We start from the raw sequence: 21,515 nt of genomic DNA, 5'->3' as shown, positions 1-21,515 counted from the left end.
TCCTGCTTCTTTCTTTCTTTCTTCTCTCTCTTTTTCTCTTGCTCTCGTCTCTTTTTCTCATGTTCGATCTTTAGTTTCATCTCTGCCTTCTCCCTTGTCCTCTGCTCCTCTAACTAGTTTTTTTCCATATTTTCTGTCCTTTTCCTTTCCTCCTCATTCAATTTCTTCTGTCTCTTTTCCCACTTCTTGAGCTCTTCGTCCCTGGCTTTTTCCTTCCTCCTTTCGATCTTTATCATCTCTTCATTTCTCTTAGCCTCGTCCTTGAAATATTTGATCCTGTCTGCGTAGCTCATGGCATTAAGTTCTTCTTTCCCTCGGCTCGCCATCATAGACATTGCATTGGCGGTTGCATATCTCCCTTCCATTTTACCACTATCAATCTCCTTCCTGTCCCTCTCACCATAAGGATCTCTGTGTAGACATCTCTGCTGTTGTCCACTCATGCTCTCCTCACTTTCACTACTCCCCTCCTGACTTGTGTCCTCACTCACACTCTGAGACACATCATCCTCAGACGAGCACGAGGGAGTCACAGCCTTCTCAGTGATGACGCGGAGCGCCTTGATGTAGTCAGCTTCTGTGTTCACCCTGTGAGCGAGCGGGCACAGCTCCTCGTAAATGGATTTCCATGTGAGTGACTCCTCACATACGTCGTCAGGCAGGTATAGATCAGATGATTGCCTCTTGAGCACATTCACAACCTCAACCAGGTCCTGCTGGGTGTCCCCCTGAGTGTCCTCTCGGGCGGCCACTGGCGTGGCGTCTGGGCTGGCTGGGCGCTCGGGGGCTGTGGCAGGGGTATTGGATTGTTCTACTGCAGAGGAGCAGGAGGCCTCAGTGTCATCGTTCTTGTCATCGTTGTTTACCCTTTTCTTCAGAATCTCTTCCTTTCTCTTTTGGGCCATCCTCTCAATCAGCTGTGCTTTATACATGTTCGCAATTTCTGCACCTCTCCGTTGAACTTCCTCAGACAATTCCTCAGACGATGCAATCTCTGGCCTCTTGACCTCATCCTTGACCTTTGCCTGGCCAGTCAATGGGGACCTGGGGTGGACATGCGGATGGGTCTGTCTCATCCGGGCAGGAGGGCCGGAAACCAGGGGGTGGGATGGGACAGCAAATCGGTGTGAAGCGTGTGGGTGTTACGTCTTGGAAGTTGAATGAGGCCATCTTTCAGGGGAGGTGCAGCTCTGTGTGTCCAGAGGGGGAAAGATTGAATGTTTCTTAGATGGGTCCTTCTGGGTGCCGGCAGCATGCTGGTCTGGCTCCGAATGGCTGTTGGCGAGGTACCTGTGGAGGTTGTACCGGGGGAAAGCTGGCAGTGTCGGGGAGACGGGACAAAGAATGGAGGAGGTGGAGCGCTGCTTGATCACCCCTTTATCCACCCCAATCTGTATGATGACAGACACATTTTTATTACTTAATAGCTTGATGGTCATAGTAATAACAATCTTAAAACAATTACAAGTGTATGGGTAATGAATATCATAGAGAAAACACATTTTATTACTGTATATTAGCCTACTAGGAAAATGGGAAGGTTCACACTTTTGGAATCATTCCGATTCAGAAATTCCTCCATTCTTTTTCAACTTTATTCTAAGAATGCAGACCTTCCTAAGAATACTACCATTGCAGAATGCAGACCTTCTTAAGAAAACTACCAGTGCAGAACGCAGGCCTTCCTCAGAATACTATCAGTTCAGAATACAGACCTTCCTCAGAATACTACCAGAGCATAATGCCGACAGAACTCATAATACTACCAGTGCAGAATGCAGACCTTCCTCACAATGCTACCAGTGCAGATTCTAGACCTTCTTAAGAATATTACCAGTGCAGAATGCAGACCTTCCTAAGAATACTATCATTGCAGAATGCAGACCTTCTTAAGAATACTACCAGTGCAGAACGCAGGCCTTCCTCAGAATACTATCAGTTCAGAATACAGACCTTCCTCAGAATACTACCAGAGCATAATGCCGACAGAACTCATAATACTACCAGTGCAGAATGCAGACCTTCCTCACAATGCTACCAGTGCAGATTCTAGACCTTCTTAAGAATACTACCAGTGCAGAATGCAGGCCTTCCTCAGAATACTACCAGTGCAGAATGCAGACCTTCCTCAGAATATGACAGACACATTTTTATTACTTAATAGCTTGATGGTCATTGTTATTACTATCTTAAAACAATTACATGTGTATGGGTAATAAATATCATAAAGAAAACACGTTTTAATTACTGTATATTAGCCTGTTAGGAAAATGGGAAGGTCCACACTTTTGGAATCATTCCGATTCAGAAATTCTTCCATTCTTCTTCAACTTTATTCTAAGAATGCAGACCTTCCTAAGAATACTATCATTGCAGAATGCAGACCTTCTTAAGAATACTACCAGTGCAGAACGCAGGCCTTCCTCAGAATACTATCAGTTCAGAATACAGACCTTCTTAAGAATACTACCAGTGCAGAACGCAGGCCTTCTTAAGAATACTACCAGTGCAGAATGCAGACCTTCCTCAGAATACTACCAGTGCAGATTCTAGACCTTCTTAAGAATACTACCAGTGCAGAACGCAGGCCTTCTTAAGAATACTACCAGTGCAGAATGCAGACCTTCTTAATAATACTACCAGTGCAGATTCAGAGCTTCCTGAGAATACTACCAGTTCAGAATACAGACCTCCTCAGAATACTACCAGAGCATAATGCCGACAGAACTCATAATACTACCAGTGCAGAATGCAGACCTTCCTCAGAATACTACCAGTGCAGATGCAGACCTTCCTCAGAATACTACCAGAGCATAATGCCGACAGAACTCATAATACTACCAGTGGCAGAAGTAGAACTTCCTCAGAATACTACCAGTGCAGATTCTAGACCTTCTTAGAATACTATCAGTGCAGAATGCAGACCTTCTTAAGAATACTACCAGTGCAGAATGCAGACCTTCTTAAGAATACAACCATTGCAATAACCAGGCAGATTCTAGACTTAAGAATCCTATCATGCGAATGCAGACCTTCTTAAGAATACTACCAGTGCAGAATGCAGACCTTCTTAAGAATACAACCGTGCAAAACGCAGACGTTCCTCAGAACACTATCAGTGCAGGAATGCAGACCGTCTTAAGAATACTACCAGTGGCAGAATGCAGAGCCTTCTTAATAATACTACCAGTGCAGAATTCAGAGCTTCCTGAGAATACTACCAGTGCAGAATGCAGACCTTCCTCAGAATACTACCAGTGCAGATTGCAGACCTTCCTCAGAATACTTCAATGTGCAGTTTTTTTCTTGCCTTCTTATTTCACTATTCTATCTATTTAGATCTCATTTCTGTGTATCAGGATTGGGAACATCTAAAACAACTACAGTATATCTACTGTTATGAAAGTCTGATTGAAGAAAACTGCTCTTGTTACCTCCTCCAAGAGTTGGTGCAGCCTAAATATTTCTCCATACAGCGCCTTAATCTCCCTCATGTTTCCTCGCTCAGTTCTCCATGTCTCTCTAGCCAATCTCCAATGGGCGAGTTCAAGGTCACGGATATCCTCCCGCATGCCTAGTTCAACCTGGGTTCCCTTCTCATTTAGCCTCTTCTTTTTCCTCTTCTTCTGGGTTGAATCGGTGTCCTCCTTGCCCTGCCTACACACCTTTGGGGCAGTAGGGATATTGAGAATAGAACATGGTATATTTTATTTTACTCATTGGATTATTATGTACCTTCCATTGTATTTCATTGATATAGAATATCAATAAGGTATAATGTTGACACTAGATCAAGCCGTAGTTAGTACAACGTTTACACTGATTGTCCATACATGATTAGTCTGGACCACTTTAGTGGGTCGTAGATGTAGCCTGCAGATGGGACTTACATTAAGACTGGGGAGTTGTGAGGAGTTGTGAGGCTGGTGTGTTCTGAGCCTGTGGAGTTCAGTAGTTCCTGTGCAGAAATTGTCCTGTGCAGTCCGATTTGCCCATGGCTAGAAATGAAAATGATGACAAACATGCAGTCAGTAATGAGGTTGTTGTTATTTTCAATCTTAGAAAAGCTCATAGGCCTGTATGTCAAAGTGATGATTTTAAATCACTGGAGTTTTGACTATGAGGGTGGTGAGAGAAAAGAGATTCTAACCATTCTTATGATGAGCCTTTGGAAGGAGAACTTTCCCATAGTTCCTTCAATTACAGTAATCCTGAAAAAGGTACAATATGGCTTAAAAATATTATTAGATTATTTAAATCATCTAAATTAAATTGTCACAAAGTAGGCCTTTTTACACTAAATCAGAAGTGGTCACAACTACTTACCACCAATCAATCACTTAAAAAATAACCATCCAAAATATAGCAATGATTTTGACCCTGAATTGAACTTGTAAGTGTTGCCGAAAATGGCAAACCATTTAGGCTGTCATCATATCAGAATACAATTATTTATGACATCACGATTGTGATGTAATGTGGTGCCATGGGAGACCACACCCACCCTGACAGACAACAAATCACCAGAGCCACATAGGCCTATTATCCAATTAATCCACTTCTATGTTTGAAATACAGTATATTTAGTACTAGTAAGCTCATAAACATAGTAAAAACCACACTGTAGCAATGTGTATCACTTCACAGCTACTGTCCATGATGCATCATGAGTGTTTGTCCTCTGATGGGACCCTATTCCCTACATAGTGTACTACTTTTGACCATGGCTGATAATGTACTTTATAGGGTTGATTTGGGATGCATATAGGACTATGTAAAAAGTACCTTTGTTCGTCCTCACAATCAGTTTCCCGTTGACATTAACTATTTTTTGCTAAGTGAAAATCATGGGACAACAAGAAAGAAATGTATTCATAATAAATACTGTACGTGTTGTAATTTCAAGGTAGATTCCAGTTGTAAATGGTAGACATTGTACAACAAGGTAACCTTCAGGATGTGGCAGAGTATGAAAACCTTTGCACTGTCTCTGATACAGGTGTTTTTTCCCCCACTCATTATGACATCACTGTGACGTCATATGGGGGACACTTTGCCCGAGTTTGGCATCTCCGGGGATAATGTGCTGTGTGCAGTCCACTTTCACGCATATGCACTAGTGCAATCATTGTATTTCCTCCTGCATGAATGTATAATTGCAACATTACAGGTTTTTTTACAATTGTGCGTCACCCTATGGACTCCCAATCACGGCCGAATGTGATACAGCCTGGATTCAAACCAGGGACTGTAGTGACGCCTCTTGCACTGAGATGCAGTGCTTCAGACCGCTTCGCCACTCGGAAGGCCAATATAAATGCAACTTCAAAGAATTTACTGAGTTACAGTCCATATAAGGAGGTCAATTGAAATGAATTCATTAGTCCCTAATCTATGGATTTCACATGACTGTACAGGGGCACAGCCATTGGGTGGGCCTTGGAGGGCGCACCCACTTGCAGCCAGGCCCAGCCAATCAGAATGAGTTTGTCCCCACAAAAAGGCATTATTATATGCAAATACTTGTCAGCCTCCCTCCCAGCGTGGCTACAAATTCTCTAAAATGATGTTTGAGGAACCTTATGGTTGAAAAATTAACATTCAATTATCTAGCAACAGCTCTGGTGGACATTCCTGCAGTCAGCATGCCAATTGCACACTCCCTCAAAACTTGAGGCATCTGTGGCATTGTATTGTGACACAACTGCGCATTTTAGGGGATTTGTATTGTCCCCAGCACAAGGTGCACCTGTGTAATGATCATGCTATTTAATCATCTTCTTGATATGCCACACCTGTCAGGTGGATGGATTACCTTGGCAAAGGAGAAACTCTCACTAACAGCAATGTAAACAAATTTGTGCACAAAATGAGAGAAATAAGCTTTTTTTGCATATGGAATATTTTTGAGATTTTTTATTTCAGCTAATGAAACATGGGACCAACACTTTAAATGTGTGTATATTTTGTTCAGTGTACATTTCCAAGGCAACAAATCCTCTAAAACGAACCTTCTCTGGGGTAGGCTAACTCGGAGCTTTCTCATATATCCTGAATGAAGTGTCTGATTTGCGAGGACCAATGAAATCAGATCGATAGGAGTGGGGGAGGAAGGGCTTGTGCATTGATAAGCATATCAAAGACGTTAACAATAGATAATAAAATATGGCACTTTTGCCCATAAGATGGCTCTAATTTGGACTATTTTACATCAAATTTGCAATAACTATTCTACAGTAAAGACGTCCCCATACATAGGTTCAGTTTGCTCCTAGCAGAACTCGGCTAGGCGATGCAAACTTCTGTGCTCACACTTCCTAAAGACCTTGGCTTGAAAAACTAGGAGAAAGAGGCAATATTACTGTTTGTCTCTCTTGAGCCACCGTAGTAACAATATAGCCAGAAACACTTGCTCAAAATAGATACATCAAGAAATCTGTATAGAATTTTGTAAGTTTTTGCAGAGAAGGTCTTAGTCGCGCAATTACACATCAGTTTAGTGCAGTAATTCTCAAGTGAATGATAGCAAACACTTCATTGAAGAATCCCGTCCATAGTTCCCACCCCTACTGTGAACCAATCACTGATGAAGGGGTGTAGACTTTGACTACCAAACTTCGACTTGCCTCAACACAAAAATTGGTGTACGCAAACAGCTGAAAAAAACCTACCAAACACCAAAATGAACAAAACTTCACAAAATGTATAAGCTTAAACTGTTTCGACTGGGAAGCATGTGACAGCCTTTTGCGGCAGGTGGACGAGCAAAATCCACCATCGTAGTACGGATGAAGCCTGAGCTGGAATGTGAAGCTAGCTGAAGCTGGCTAGATGTAAAAGACCCTGAGTAGATCTAGCTTGCTTCTTGGTATACCACTCTGGGAACACTCTGGACATACGACATGGGCTCTATGCTACATTATGGACAGTACTGTTCACTACTCTATACTATGGACGCACATTACCACTGTCTATACTGCACTATACATGAACACTAACACTGTCTACACGGTTTCCCACAGCAGATATTTATTTTCTGTCAATGGGGAGCCCACCATCATAGCCAAGATCCACGACAAGATATCAGAGATTGGCCAGAGAACACATAGGACTGAACTAAACATCCAGAAAGTCTGACCGCTCTACAACTGTGGCTGTATGACATGCTATATGCTTTTTGACCAGACGGCATCAGATACATGGCCTACACATACTAAGACAGAGGAGCGCTGTTTTGCTGTCTCGGATGCTTTATCTGAGGTTGATGTGTCTTTCTGTCAATAGTGTGCAACTGCAGCCCACATTTCGGGGTGTTCCTGCATGAGGGCATTCCTGCATCTGCTACATTATGCACAGTACTGCTCACTATATACTATGGATGCACATTAACACTGTCTATACTGGTCAAGGGAGGAGGATTGGAGGGAAAGAGAGAGGAGGTTGAAAAGACTGAGGGAGGCAGAGGATGGGTTTGTATCTGTTGAAGATAGCAATGACAAGGGAGAGGGTATGTCGAGGAAGATTGCTATCAAGTTCAAACAGAGTGGAAGGGTTAGAAGTTGTTGTGAGGAGCTTGGAGCCCAATTCTTCCATTGATGGGTATGGTTATGATAAAGATACGATTGGTTCAGTGGGAGTAAGATTTTTGAAGAAGGTGGAACCAGGCCTTTTGTCTGATCCATGGTCTGTTTCAAGTTGGGTGGAAAAGATGGTGGGTGCCGTTGAGTCGGTGAAGGTAACCCTAAGTGGAGGTGTCTGGTGCGAGAGAGGCAGGTTTAGGTGGCCAGGGTCATTGTAGTGCAGAAGATGTTGTATGCAGAGGAAGTGAAGAAGGTAGTGGAGGGTGAGGGATTCAGAGAGAATCCCTGTGAATAGTAGATCTTTGCCAGAACAGAGGGATAGGCCAATGAGTGATATATGTTTCAGTGAGGTTGGCTTAGCATTCATAGCAATTGTTATCTGCTGTACCGCAGAGATGACACGTAAGTCATAGAAAATAGATGTTGTGGTGGCAGCTGCAGAGAAGTACTTGGGGGTACGAGATTCGATTTCAGAAGAGTTACAGGGTGTGTTGAGTGGTAGTGTCTCGTCCTCTCGGGTCGTTGGCCCGGGGTAGGTTAAGATAGGGTTAAAGTAGTGGAATAAGGTGATGGGTTTTAATGAGTGTAGGGTTAGTTAGTAGAGTCATTAAATATATATATATTTTACATTTTCACGGTTCCCCCTTTCCCATTTTGTATCACAAAGGTAATGGATTCATACGATAGTTCAGTAGAGGGAGATAATGCAACGTATTGGATGCCAACCATCTTTAAACCTCACCGAAGAAGAAGAAGAAGAAGAAGAAGAAGGAGGAGGCACCTGTTCTTTTGTGATTGCTGCCCTACCAACTATTTGACTGGAAGGAGAGCTATTGAAGAAATTTGTTTGTGCTGTTTCTCTGGTTGTTTTTTTTTCTCCCAAATCTTGGGGGACAATTGTTGTTTCAACATGGTTTGGTTTCTGATTCTCATCTGGTTTGTCCAAGGTAGGACCAGTCATTTTGTTTTCGTGACATCCTACTTTTGAGTGTTTTCCATTTGAGTTAGGCCAGGCCAGTTGCACTGTAGACGCCAATTGGTTCACCATGTTATTATGTAACATGTATTATGTTACCCTTGTTGTATTTCAGTGGGCAGTGTTCCCATCACCAATTTGACAAATGTTACTACTTCAAATTCTACTTTCCCTGCCACAGGTAAGCAGGCCTGCATTGGGGACCACTCATTTCGTAAGGTTACAGGCTGAAAACTAGGCCTGTTTACCATTTTTAGTTCATGTAGGCCAGCCCCACTGCAAAACTGTTGTTCTGTTCCTCTTTATATTTTCTTTCTGTATTTCAGTGGACAATTCTACAAACCCCATCAACAATTCTACAAATGTGACTTTCACTGCCACAGGTAGGCCTCTACTGTGATTCTCAAGTCAATCTCTTGGTGTGATGGGCCTAAAGAAACAATTCCATTGGTTTTCTTCAAGTTCATGGCTTATCTATCAAAAATAAAATATTGCAAAATGTGTTTAATGTTAACAATTGCCTTTAGGTTCTACTGCCTCAATGGGACCACGCCACAGACAAAATGATTGGGTTAAAATGCCTGAAACCAGAGAAGGTAACGCATTCATTAGATGAAGCGCACAATCCTGGACCTCTACTGCGAGGTCTGGACTTTAATGGCACTGGAGGTAGTGACTTGTAACTAGTACATGTTGTGTCAGTGTGGTTGTTTCAGACCCTCTCTCTCTGTTACAGAGGACTTACAGTTCGACCTTGCTATCGTGGAGGGAGACATTCTGGTTTCGGTGAGTCTATTATCCCTGCTTTCTGTCCTGTTACTGCATCTTTTTTTAGGCTGATGAATCAGATTGATACCACCTTCTGGTATACACAGCCTGAAGCTAATGACTGCAAAATCATTCAAGCCAGATTGTTGAACAGAATTACATTTGAACTTGCTCTACCGGTTGTCCATGGTGTTGGTCCTTCAGATGGTTGAAATTTGAGCCAAAATATCCACAGGAAAAATATACAATGCATGCATACTGAAGTGCCAGGTGATAGAAATTTCAACTTCAGTACCGCCACTCTAAAAAGTTGTTAACAGTACTTTCCTGTGGATGTTTTGACCATCTGAAGGATCAACACCACGGACCACCAGTAGAGTAAGTTTAAATGTGGTTTTATTCAACATTCTGTCTTGTAAAGAAACCTTAAACGATTTTGCAGTCATTCGTTTCAGTCTGTGCATACCAGAAGCTGGTCCAGTGCCTTCCGAAAGCAGCCTGAATTCAAAATGGATTAAACACAAATTCTAACCCATCTACACAAAATACCCCATAATGACAGTGAAAATGTTTTAGACATTTTTGCTAGTTTATTGGAAATGAAATGTGGAAATATCTAAACTATTTGCATCCCAGCGTCAATACTTTGTAGAAGCACCTTTGGCAGCGATTAGCGCTGTGAGTCCCGCTGGGTAAGTCTAAGAGCTTTCCGCATCTGGATTGTGTAACTTCTCAAAATTATTCAAGCTGTCAAATTGGTTGTTGATCATTACTAAACAACCATTTTCAGGTCTTGCCGTAGATTTGTCAAAACTGTAACTCGGCTACTCGGGAACATTCTGTCTTCTTGCTAAGCAACTCCAGTGCAGATTTGCGCTTGTGTTTTAGTTTCTTGTCCTGCAGAAAGGTGAATTATGCTCCCAGTGTCTGGTAGAGAGCAGACTAAACCAGGATTTCCTCTAGGATCTTGCTTGTGCTTATCTCATTCCGTTTCTTTTTTATCCTGGAACTCCCCAGTCCGCAACGATTACAAGCATACCCATAACATGATGCATCCACCATGCTTGAAAATATGAAGTGGTACTCTGTAATCTTTTGGATTTGCCTCTCATTACACTTTGTATTCAGGACAAAAAGATAATTGCTTTGCCACATTTTCTGCAGTATTACTTTAGTGTCTTGACGCCAACAGGATGCATGTTTTGGAATAATTTTATTCTGTACAGGCTTCCTTTTCACTGTCAATCAGGTTAGTATTGTAACTAAAATGTAGTTCCATTCTCAGTTTTCTCCTATCACAGCCATTAAAGTCTACCTGTTTTAAAGTCACCATTGGGCTCATGGTGAAATCCCTGAGCGGTTTCCTTCTTCTCTGGCAACTGACTTAGGAAAGACACCTGTATCTTTGTATGGACTGGGTGTATTGAAACACCATCCAAAGTGTAATTATTAACTTCACCACGCTCGAAGGGATATTCAATGTCTGCTTTTTTTACCCATCTACCAATAGGTGCCTTATGCAAGTTATTTGAAAACCAATAGGTCGTTGTAGTTAAATCTGTTTGAAATTCACTGCTTGTTCGAGACCTTACAGATAATTGTATGTGTGGGTTACAGAGACGAGGTAGTCATAAAAAATTGATGTTAAACACTGTTGCACAGTGAGTCATGCAAATAATAGATTTATTGTGTGTCGGCCAGTGACAATCTCAATTTAAATCGTAGTGGGCGTTGCCAATTGCACGGTTTTAGTTTATTTATTTATTTATTTTTTTTCCTTTTTTCTTCTAAAATATATATTTCTCTTCTAAAAGATCTTAAAATATATATATATATATATATATATATATAAAAATAATAGTCTACAAAACATTAGGAACACCTAACATTGAGTTGCACCCCCCCTTTGCCCTCAGAAAAGCCTCAGTTCGTCAGGGCATGGACTCTACAAGGTGTCAAGCATTCCACAGGAATGCTGGCCACATGATTTCCTCAATGCTTCCCACCATTGTGCCCAGTTGGCTGGTAGTGGATCTCTAATCCGAAATGGCTTGTTCCCATCTCATCCCTCAGATGCTTAATTGGATTGAGATCTGGTGACTGGTCAGGCCACTGCACTAAGCTGAATTCACTGTAATTTTCGTGTAACCATTCCTGGACAATCCGAGCCTTGTTTCATGGGGCATTAACCTGCTGATACACTGCTGCCATGAAGGGATGCACCTGATTTTTCAATTATGTTAAGACATTCAAACGTTGCTCAACTTTTATCATGGGACCCAACGTGTGCCATGAAAAGGCACCCCACAGCATACCACTGCCACTCACCAGCCTGCAATGTTGACAAACGGCATGATGGATGCATGTGGTTTTCTTCATACCCTAGTCCTCCCATCAGCGTGAAATTGCAAAAAAACGGCATTTATCATACCAGACGCTTTTCCAATTCTCCTGTGTCCAGTGTTTCCTTAGTCCACTGCAACAAGTTTTTTGCTGAAAGAAGTGGAACTCTGCCATACCCCATTTGTGTCAAGGTTCTACGAGCTGAGCATTTTTGGGGTCTTTGGGAACAAATGTTTTACTGGACTGTCAATTGACTATAACTGTAGCCCGTCTGTTGCTCTGCACAATTCGTGTCACCCATTTTCGACCACTGGACTGCCATTGGCTGGATGTCCTTTGGGTGGTGGACCATTCTTCACACACACGGGAAACTGAGTGTGAAATACACAGCAACGTTGCAGTTCTTGACACACTCAAACTGGTGAGTCTGGTACCTACCATACCCTGATCAAAGGTACTTCAATATTTTGTCCTGCCCATTCACCCTCTGACTGGCATATAGACATGATCCATGTCGCAAGGCTTAACAATCCTCCTTTAACCGGTCTCTTCATATACACTGATTTAACAGGTGACCTCTAAGGATCATAGCATTCACCTGGTCAGTCTGTCATGGAAAGTACACTGTATATTGCTCCATTCTTTTTTTTCTACATACTTAGTCTGGTTTTAGTCATTAATACTGAAATAGTTTGACCATTTTAGAACTTAAAAACATTCATAGGGGAAACGCGTAAATAACAATTGAATTAATCTGAGGCCTATACTCTCTAGCAACAGCTGGATTAAAGACTAGGTGTTTGTCCTACAGGAAGACCGATTAGCTGTGAAGTCACTTTGGCCTGAGAATGAAGGCGTCACTTCTATCCCCTACAAGATCAACGATTATCTGGGTGAGTGTCGAATACAGTAGGAGAGATGAACACTGTAACACTAGATGTTTTCTAATACAGTGAGAATGATATGCACCGTCTAATGGTAGATTGTCTCTGATCCACACAGTGGACAGAAAGGAAACTATACTAGCAGCGTTCAAGCTTATTTCAGACCAGACGTGTATCCGCTTCCACGAATACACCAATGAGATGAACTACATAGAGTTCATCTCTGGGACAGGGTGAGTCCAAAGTGGGCACATTAACACATTCTCTCCTTCCCAGCAGTTTACAGTTAACTCACAACCTCTCCTTCCTTTTCCTGTGTTCAATCCTCTCTTCCTGTCATATCGCCTCTTTCTCCTCCATTTCTCTCCTCCCGCTTCTCTCCCCTTTATCTCTCTTCACTTAACTCTAGCTGTGCGTCGTATGTAGGTTTCCAGGGCGGGGCCCAGTCTGTGTACTTCGGTAGAGCCTGTAACGTGGGGAACCTGTGTCATGAGCTGATGCATGCCCTGGGCCTGCACCACGAGCACACACGGCCAGACCGTGACCAATACATCACCATACAGTGGGACAACGTGGTCCCAGGTAACTCACACCAACACAACATACTAAACCACCTCACGGGCAGTGCATGTGGATCAGGGGCAGGGCTGGTCAATTTGTCCCATGAAGAGCTGCAGTGTGCAGGCTTCAGTAGCAGCCCAGCACTAACATACCTGATTCAGCTTTTTGTGGTCTGGAGTGAAGACCGTATAGAATAACTATTGACATTTAGTATTTTATTAAGTACTGCCTAAGCAGCAGTTACTCTTCCTGGGGTCCACACAACATGAAACACTACATACCACAAGGACAGAACCACTTTAGTTTAAAATAAGAATAGTCTTTCATACATTTATGCCTTAACGTTCCATTTATCATGTACTTATTATAACGGAAATAGTGCAGCCATTCATTTCCCCATACATTGCAACCCTTTTCTCTACTGTTGAAATTGCTTTGTCTAAGCAGGTCCTGATAGCCTAATATCATAGCTACCTTGAATCCTGATATCCTAATCTCACAGCACCAGTTCTGTAAACACCAGAGAGAATCTTACACCAGTAACCATCAGTGTTCTTCAGTTTGAGACCAATACTATGCATAACTATGTATTTCAGGCTCATTTCCAATGATGTAGAATTGAACTGAATTCGTTTACTCCTGTGAATTTTCCCTGGCGTGAACGCAGCAACCTTGTTCGCTAAATTTGCCTGACGCGAATAACACTACGTTGTCATCTACAGTTATCACCCGTAATGGGTATCCTGGTGTAAAATATACCTTTTACAGTTGCCACCCGTAATGGGTATCCTGGTGTAAAATATACCTTTTACAGTTGCCACCCGTAATGGGTATCCTGGGATAACATGTAAGCTTGTTTTGAAGGCAGTTTTGTTACATTACCACCCACAATGGGTTTCATTAGGTAAGATGAAATATTCATGCCTTGAATCCTGTAGAGTTTCCTCCTGCTAGAGGTTCAACTTAATGGTTTCCATCTCAACTCGTCTACATTTCCATTTTCATTCCCCTATATCACATTCACACCCAGCAGTGTCCACCAGTCACATCTGCTTCTTGTAACTCTTTTTAACTTCCAGGAAAAGAAAATAATTTTAAGGTGAAGAAAGGAGACACTCAGGACCTGCCCTATGACTACGACTCCATAATGCACTACGGAACGTCAGTCATACTCCTCTCCTCCTTATTCCCACTAAAGTCCTAATTTTACTCACCTTGTTTTTAAACTGATAGCAATAAGTAAATATTAGTTTTGTGACTGTGTACAGTCGTGGGCAAAAGTTGAGAAGGACACAAATATACATTTTCAGTCTGCTGCCTCAGTTTGTATGATGGCAATTTGCATATACTCCAGAATGTTATAAAGAGTGATCAGATGAATTGCAATTAATTGCAAAGTCCCTCTTTGCCATGAAAATGAACTGAATCCCCCCAAAACATTTCCGCTGCATATCAGCCCTGCCACAAAAGGACCAGCTGATCTCATGTCAGTGATTCTCTCGTTAATACAGGTGTGAGTGTTGATGAGGACAAGGCTGGAGATCACTCTGTCATGCTGCTTGAGTTCGAATAACAGACTGGAAGCTTCAAAAGGAGGGCGGTGCTTGGAATCATTGTTCTTCCTCTGTCAACCATTGTTACCTGCAAGGAAACATGTGCCGTCATCATTGCTTTGCACAAAAAGGGCTTCGCAGGCAAGGATATTGCTGCCAGTAAGATTGCACCTAAATCAACCATTTATCGCATCATCAAGAACTTCAAGGAGAGCGGTTCAATTGTTGTGAAGAAGACTTTCTTGGGTGCCCTGAAGCCCAGCAAGCGCCAGGACTGTCTCCTAAAGTTGATTCAGCTGTGGGATCGGGGCACCACCAGTACAGGAATGGCAGCGGGCAGGTGTGAGTGCATCTGCATGCACAGTGAGGCGAAGACTTTTGGAGGATGTCAAGAAGGGCAGCAAAGAAGCCACTTCTCTCCAGGAAAAACACCAGGGACAGACTGATATTCTGCAAAAGGTACAGGGATTGGACTGCTGAGGACTGGGGTAAAGTCATTTTCTCTGATCAATCCCCTTTCCGATTGTTTGGGGCATCCGGAGAAGACAAGGTGAGCGCTACCATCAGTCCTGTGTCATGCCAACAGTAAAGCATCCTGAGACCATTCACGTGTGGGGTTGCTTCTCAGCAAAGGTAGTGGGCTCACTCACAATTTTGCCTAAGAACACAGCCATGAATAAAGAATGGTACCAACCATCCAGGAACTGTTTGGTGATGAACAATGGATTTTCCAGCATGATGGAGCACCTTGCCATAAGGCAAAAGTGATAACTAAGTGGCTCGGGGAACAAAATATCGCTAATTTGGGTCCATGTTCATTAAACTCCCCAGACCCTAATCCCATTGACAACTTGTGGTCAATCCTCAAGAGGCGGGTGGACAAACAAAACCCCACAAATTCTGACAAACTCCAAGCATTGATTATGCAAGAATGGGCTGCCATCAGTCAGGATGTGGCCCAGAAATTCATTGACAGCATGCCAGGGCGGATTGCAGAGGTCTTGAAAAAGGGTCAACACTGCAAATATTGACTCTTTGCATCAACTTGAATGTAATTGTTAATAAAAGCCTTTGACACTTATGAAATGCTTGTAATTATACTTCCGTGTTCCATAGTAACATCTGACAAAAATATCTAAAGACACTGAAGCAGCAAACTTTGTAGAAATTCATATTTGTGTCATTCTCTCAACTTTTGGCCACGACTGTACAGTATCCAGCTCCAGTAACATTTCCCTGTGTGTACCAAATGGTTCCCTATTTAGGTCACTATTGTTTACCTGGGCTCTGGTCAAACTATGTGCACTATATGGGGATTAGGGTGGCATTGTGACGCAGTCCTTGTGTTAAAGTAGCAAGTCCTCTAATCCCCAATTGTTGGGTTTCTCCTGGCAGATACTACTTCTCATCAAACCGTAACCCCACTATTCACTCCAAGAAGAGGGGAGTCCAGATTGGACAGAGAAATCACCTGAGCCCCCTGGACATAGCACGCCTCAACAAACTCTATCAATGTGGTAAAGACATGCACACACAGAGACAGGAAAAATATCAGAGTTGGGCTGCCTTTGTAAATGCAGTCATTATCGCACTGTATTCTAACCATGTTCATGTCCTGTCTTTCACAGAATAACAATGCACAGTTTAGCATTTATGACACCATCGAAGAAGATTTCAACACCGCTGCTGTCGACTGAAGATTCCAACACAAATGGCACTGACATTTTAACTTCTCAACAATGAATAAGTTGAACAAGTCCCTTAAAGCTTTCTGATGGATTATACGTGTGTCTGGCAGTAGTTTAATTGCTCCTGTGTGCTCTTGCTGCCTTGAATTAGGCCTATACCACTGCACTTGTCTTGGAAATAAATAAAATGACCTAGACTGAAAAGAATCCAGTCAGTGTGATGTTGCTTGCAGTGTTCTGTTTCATTCTATAATGGACCTTCTCAGCTATGCTCATCATACATCCCAAGGTGGGATCAGAGAAGAAGTAGATCTAGCATAGCAGGAGAGACTTAAATTAATGGTGAGTTATTCCTTAAACTTGGCCGACTACCTAGGCAACAAATTATTTAACGATGATGCTGTAACAGGACTTAGACAGCAGGGATCATAGACTCACCAAAATAACAATTTCGCCCTCTAGAAGGGTGTACTACGAAACAGGCTTGAGTTGGCGAGGTAACTTGGGTGAACTCTTGAGCTCAACTCAGGATAACCGGTACCATGGAAGTGGCCCACCTTTTAGCAAGGAATGCTAAACCAATATACATAAAGATTTATACACACAGCCGTTCAAAAGTTTGGGGTCACTAAGAAATGTCCTTGTTTTTGAACGCCTTTTTTGTCCATTAAATATCAACTTGATCAGAAATGGTGTCGACAATGTAAATAACTATTGTAGTTTTACATACGCCTTAGCCAAATACATTTAAACTCAGTTTTAAACAATTCCTGGCATTTAATCCTAGTAAAAATTCCCTGTCTTAGGTCAGTTAGGATCACCACTATATTTTAAGAATGAAATGTCAGAATAATCGAGATTTATTTCAGCTTCTATATCTTTCATCACATTCCCAGTGGGTCAGAAGTTTACATACACTCAATTAGTATTTGGTAGCATTGCCTTTAAATTGTTTAACTTGGGTCAAACATTTTGGGTAGCCTTCCACAAGCTTCCCACAATAAGTTGGGTGAATTTTGGCCCATTCCTCCTGACAGAACTGTTGTAACTGAGTCAGGTTTGTAGGCCTACTTGCTCTCACACGCTTTTTCAGTTCTGCCCACAAATTCTCTATAGGATTGAAGTCAGGGCTCTGTGATGGCCACTCCAATACCTTGACTTTGTTGTCCTTCAGCCATTTTGCCACAACTTTGGAAGTATGCTTGGAGTCGTTGTCCATTTGGAAGACCCATTTGCGACCAAGCTTTAACTTTCTGACATGTCTTGATGTTGCTGAAATATATCCACATGACTTTCCTCACTCATGATGCCATCTATGTTGTGACGTTCACCAGTCCCTCCTGCAGCAAAGCACCCCCACAACATGATGCTGCAACCCCCGTGCTTCACGGTTGGGATGGTGTTCTTTGGCTTGCAAGCCTCCCCCTTTTTCCTCCAAACATAATGATGGTCATTATGGCCAAACAGTTTTATTTATTTTTTTCATCAGAGCAGAAGACAATTCTTTAAAAAGTATGGTCTTTGTCCCCGTGTGCAGTTGGCTTTTTTATGGCGGTTTTGGAGAAGTGGCTTCTTCCTTGCTGAGCGGCCTTTCAGGTTATGTTGATATAGAACTCGTTTTACTGTGGATATAGATACGTTGTACATGTTTCCTCCAGCATTTTCACATGGTCCTTTGCTGTTGTTCTGGGATTGATTTGCACTTTTCGCACCAAAGTACGCTCATCTCTAGGAGACAGAACGCGTCTCCTTCCTGAGCGGTATGATGCTGCGTGGTCTGATGGTGTTTGTACTTGCATACTATTGCTTGTACAGGTGAACGTGGTACCTTCTGGCGTTTGGAAAATACTCCCAAGGATGAACCAGACTTGTGGAGGCCTACAATTTTTTTCTGAGGTCTTGGCTGATTTCTTTTGATTTTCCCATGATGTCAAGCAAAGAGGCACTGAGTTTGAAGGTAGGCCTTGAAATATATCTACAGGTACACCTCCAATTGAATAAATGATGTCAATTAGCCTATCAGAAGCTTCTAAAGCCATGACATCATTTTCTGCAATTGTACAAGCTGTTTATTAAAGGCACAGTCAACTTAGTGTATGTTAACTTCTGAACCACTGGAATTGTGATACAGTGAATTATAAGTGAAATAATCCGTTTGTAAACAATTGTTGGAGAAATTACTTGTGTCATGCACACAGTAGGTGTCCTAACCGACTAGTTAAAACTATAGTTTGTTAACAAGAAATGTGTGGAGTGGTTGAAAAATGAGTTTTAATGACTCCAACCTAAGTGTACGTAAACTTCCGACTTCAACTGTACATAGTTGTACAGAGGCCCATTATCAGCAACCATAACTTCTGTGTTCCAATGGCACATTGTTAGCTAATGCAAATGTATCATTTTTAAAGGCAAATTGATCATCAGAAAGCCCTTTTGCAATTACGTTAGCACAGCTGAAAACTGTTCTGATTAAAGAAGCAATAAAACTGGCCTTTAGACTAGTTGGGTATCTGGAGCATCAGCATTTGTGGGTTCGATTACAGTCTCAAACTGAAACTGAAAATCTGAAAATCTCGTACAACGCTGTGTACTACTCCACAGAACCGTGCAAACCGGCAATAACCAGAATAGAAAGAGTGGGAGGCCCCAGTGCACAACTGAGCAAGAGTACATTAGAGTGTCTAGTTTGAGAAATAGATGCCTCAACTGGCAGCTTCTTTAAATAGTACCCGCAAAACACCAGTCTCAACGTCAACAGTGAAGAGGCGACTCCGTGATGCTGGCATTCTAGGCAAAGTTGCAAAGAAAAAGCCATATCTGACTGGCCAATAAAAAGATTAAGATTGGCAAAAGAACACAGACACTTGGCAAAAGAACACAGACACTGGACAGAGGAACTCTGCCTAGAAGGCCAGAATATTCCATGGGTTTACACTAATCTTACTACCACTGCGCTGATCACACTCAAACAGAAAAGGCTGATGCTTGCAATTCATTTTTATTGTAAAGTTGTATGATATAATGCAGGAAGAATTAACACCCAAAAGCCCATTTATGGCCATGGCAAACTGCCTATCATAGACCCTCTCCCTCTTCTTCCAGGGTGTCCTCCAGCAGCTCATGAAAGCAATGCTGTCAATCCACATGGAAGCAGAACATAGAGTGCTCCTGTAAAACAATTATCCCGTCAGGAATTCATCAAATAGTCATTGAACAAATGGGATTCACAGTAATACATTTGTCTGAGCATTTTCAATCATGAACCCCAGTTCTGGAGCCCCTATCCTCTCATCACAAGCCCAAGCATTTACCTCATCTGCTCTTCTGTGTTTTCCTCTTCCTGCCTCCCTCCCTTTGATCCTTTCCTATTGATGCTTCAACAGATAAAGTGACCTCATATGCCACAATCTGTTTCAAGAAAAAAACATCCGAAAGCCCACTCACATGAGGTGAATAATCACATGAGATCAGGAATTGTAGTGTTTGAGTTGAAAGACATTGCATAAATGAACTTCTATCAACACTAATACAGTTGTCTACAGAGAACAGGCTTTGATAGTAAACACTTACCTAATGTAGTCATGGAGCTGTGCTCCTCCTCCAACCCTCCCATCCTTTCCAATTGATGCTTCAACAGATCTGTTTCTTTGGCTGCTCTTCTCATCTATCTCAGACTTGAACAGGCTTAGAAAGAGGACAAAAGGAAACCAAAGCAACTTTAAAAGAGAAGTAGAAGAGGCAGACTTCATTTCTTTTTGACATGTCTGTTGGCTCTTTTTCCTGTGCTCTTGGTCTTCTCCTTTCCTGCTCATCCTTAGTTATTTAGATAGTTATTTTGGCCATTCGTACATTGGAATTCTAGTTCCATCGCCTCTCTATTACCTCTTTTCTCTGGGTCTCTGTTTATCTTGCCTCCCCCTTGTGTTTTCCATAACTTTGTTTTGATCCACTCAGCTCTCCTTTACTGCTGATCTCATTTATCTTTTATCCCATGGTCCTACCGATTCTGTCCTCAGAACTATTCTATATATCCTACTTCCCTCCTGATAAACCACTCTGGTCTCCCTTCCTCCTCTCTCATGTTTTCTCCTCTTCACCCTCATGCCTGGCTTCCTTATAGTTTTTTCCTGCTTTTGCTCATTTTCTCGTTTTGTTTTTGTTTTTTTCTCTTTAAACAATCGAATTTGTTTTTGTTTATTTACATATATTAACATATCTAGGAGCATTGACTTGTACATTTCTTCTTTTGTCTGCTCCCTTTCTTTTGTCATCTACTCAAAAGTTGTCATTGACTCGTCCGCCAATTTCTTCTGCTTCTTCCTTGTTCTTCGCAGAGCGGTCTCTGGACGCTGCTCCCTCTCTTCCCTCCGCACAGAGGCGTCAGATGTAGACGATGTGACCTCGTTTACCACCACCTGTTTTGCTCTCTGTGTCTGCCCTTTTTTCTGACACAGCGCATGCCTCTTTTCTCTTTCAATCTGTGCATTCCTCTCTTCTCTCTCATATAGTTTCTCCATCTCCATCTTGAACCTGGCCTCGTGATCTTTTTTTTTTTGAAGCTCTGCTCTCTTCTTATCCTCGTCTCGTATCCTTGTCTGCCGTTTCTGTTCCTCCTTCTCTTGTTCCTGCTGTATCTTCAATCTTCTTTTCTGTTCCTCTTTCCTCCTCTTCTCTTCTTTCTCTCGTGCCTTTTGCTGCATCTCCAACACCTTCATTCTCTCCTTTTCCCTGTTCCTCTCCTCCTCCATCCTCTGTTTCTCAATCTTTTTCAACTTCTCTTCCCTCTTTTTCTCCATCTTTTTCTCTTCCTCTGCCCTCTTTTTCTCTTCTTTTTCACGGGCCTTCTGTTGCATCTCCTGCTTTTTTCTTTCTTTTTTCTCTCTCTTTTTCTCTTGCTCTCGTCTCTTTTTCTCATGTTCGATCTTTAGTTTCATCTCTGCCTTCTCCCTTTTCCTCTGCTCCTCTAACTTGTTTTTTTTCCATATTTTCTGTCCTTTTCCTTTCCTCCTCATTCAATTTCTTCTGTCTCTTTTCCCACTTCTTGAGCTCTTCGTCCCTGGCTTTTTCCTTCCTCCTTTCGATCTTCATCATCTCTTCATTTCTCTTAGCCTCGTCCTTGAAATATTTGATCCTGTCTGCGTAGCTCATGGCATTAAGTTCTT

General features: G+C 42.2%; 2 protein-coding genes across 7 annotated transcripts; one reads left to right on the top strand and one right to left on the bottom strand.

Moving 5' to 3' along the window:
- Positions 1–34: 34 nt before the first annotated feature.
- On the bottom strand, positions 35–20,502 carry LOC115159951 (uncharacterized). Of its 6 annotated transcripts, none has more exons than XM_029710093.1 (3): positions 19,924–20,502; positions 3,435–4,211; positions 35–1,391 (listed from the first exon to the last, which is right to left on the bottom strand). In XM_029710093.1, exon 3 carries the CDS (start codon positions 1,074–1,076, stop codon positions 114–116), a length of 963 nt encoding a protein of 320 aa, XP_029565953.1. In that variant the 5' UTR covers positions 1,077–1,391; positions 3,435–4,211; positions 19,924–20,502; the 3' UTR covers positions 35–113. The 6 variants fall into 6 exon arrangements, with proteins under 6 accessions (XP_029565953.1, XP_029565954.1, XP_029565955.1 ...); XM_029710094.1 differs by having other exon boundaries at positions 3,435–3,998; XM_029710095.1 differs by lacking the exon at positions 19,924–20,502 and having other exon boundaries at positions 3,435–3,665; positions 3,891–4,856.
- On the top strand, positions 8,371–16,579 carry LOC115159949 (astacin-like metalloprotease toxin 5). The gene is made up of 11 exons (XM_029710091.1): positions 8,371–8,527; positions 8,672–8,737; positions 8,883–8,939; positions 9,084–9,152; positions 9,293–9,342; positions 12,479–12,560; positions 12,670–12,784; positions 12,961–13,133; positions 14,192–14,273; positions 16,061–16,182; positions 16,294–16,579. The coding sequence occupies exons 1-11, from the start codon at positions 8,491–8,493 to the stop codon at positions 16,296–16,298; spliced, it is 858 nt and encodes a 285-aa protein (XP_029565951.1). The 5' UTR covers positions 8,371–8,490; the 3' UTR covers positions 16,299–16,579.
- Positions 20,503–21,515: the final 1,013 nt, after the last annotated feature.

Source organism: Salmo trutta, chromosome 23 (assembly GCF_901001165.1).
Source record: "Salmo trutta chromosome 23, fSalTru1.1, whole genome shotgun sequence".
NCBI lineage: Eukaryota > Metazoa > Chordata > Actinopteri > Salmoniformes > Salmonidae > Salmo > Salmo trutta.
The sequence above is the reverse complement of the archived record's forward strand: the minus strand, read 5'-3'. Positions and strand labels throughout refer to the sequence as shown.

Coding starts and splice junctions, on each gene's coding strand:
- LOC115159951 (XM_029710093.1), bottom strand. CDS start 1,076: ATGAGACAGACCCATCCGCATGTCCACCCCAGGTCCCCATTGACTGGC.
- LOC115159949 (XM_029710091.1), top strand. CDS start 8,491: ATGGTTTGGTTTCTGATTCTCATCTGGTTTGTCCAAG. Junction 9,343..12,478: donor AGGGAGACATTCTGGTTTCG/GTGAGTCTATTA, acceptor TTTGTCCTACAG/GAAGACCGATTAGCTGTGAA. Junction 12,785..12,960: donor GAGTTCATCTCTGGGACAGG/GTGAGTCCAAAG, acceptor ACTTAACTCTAG/CTGTGCGTCGTATGTAGGTT.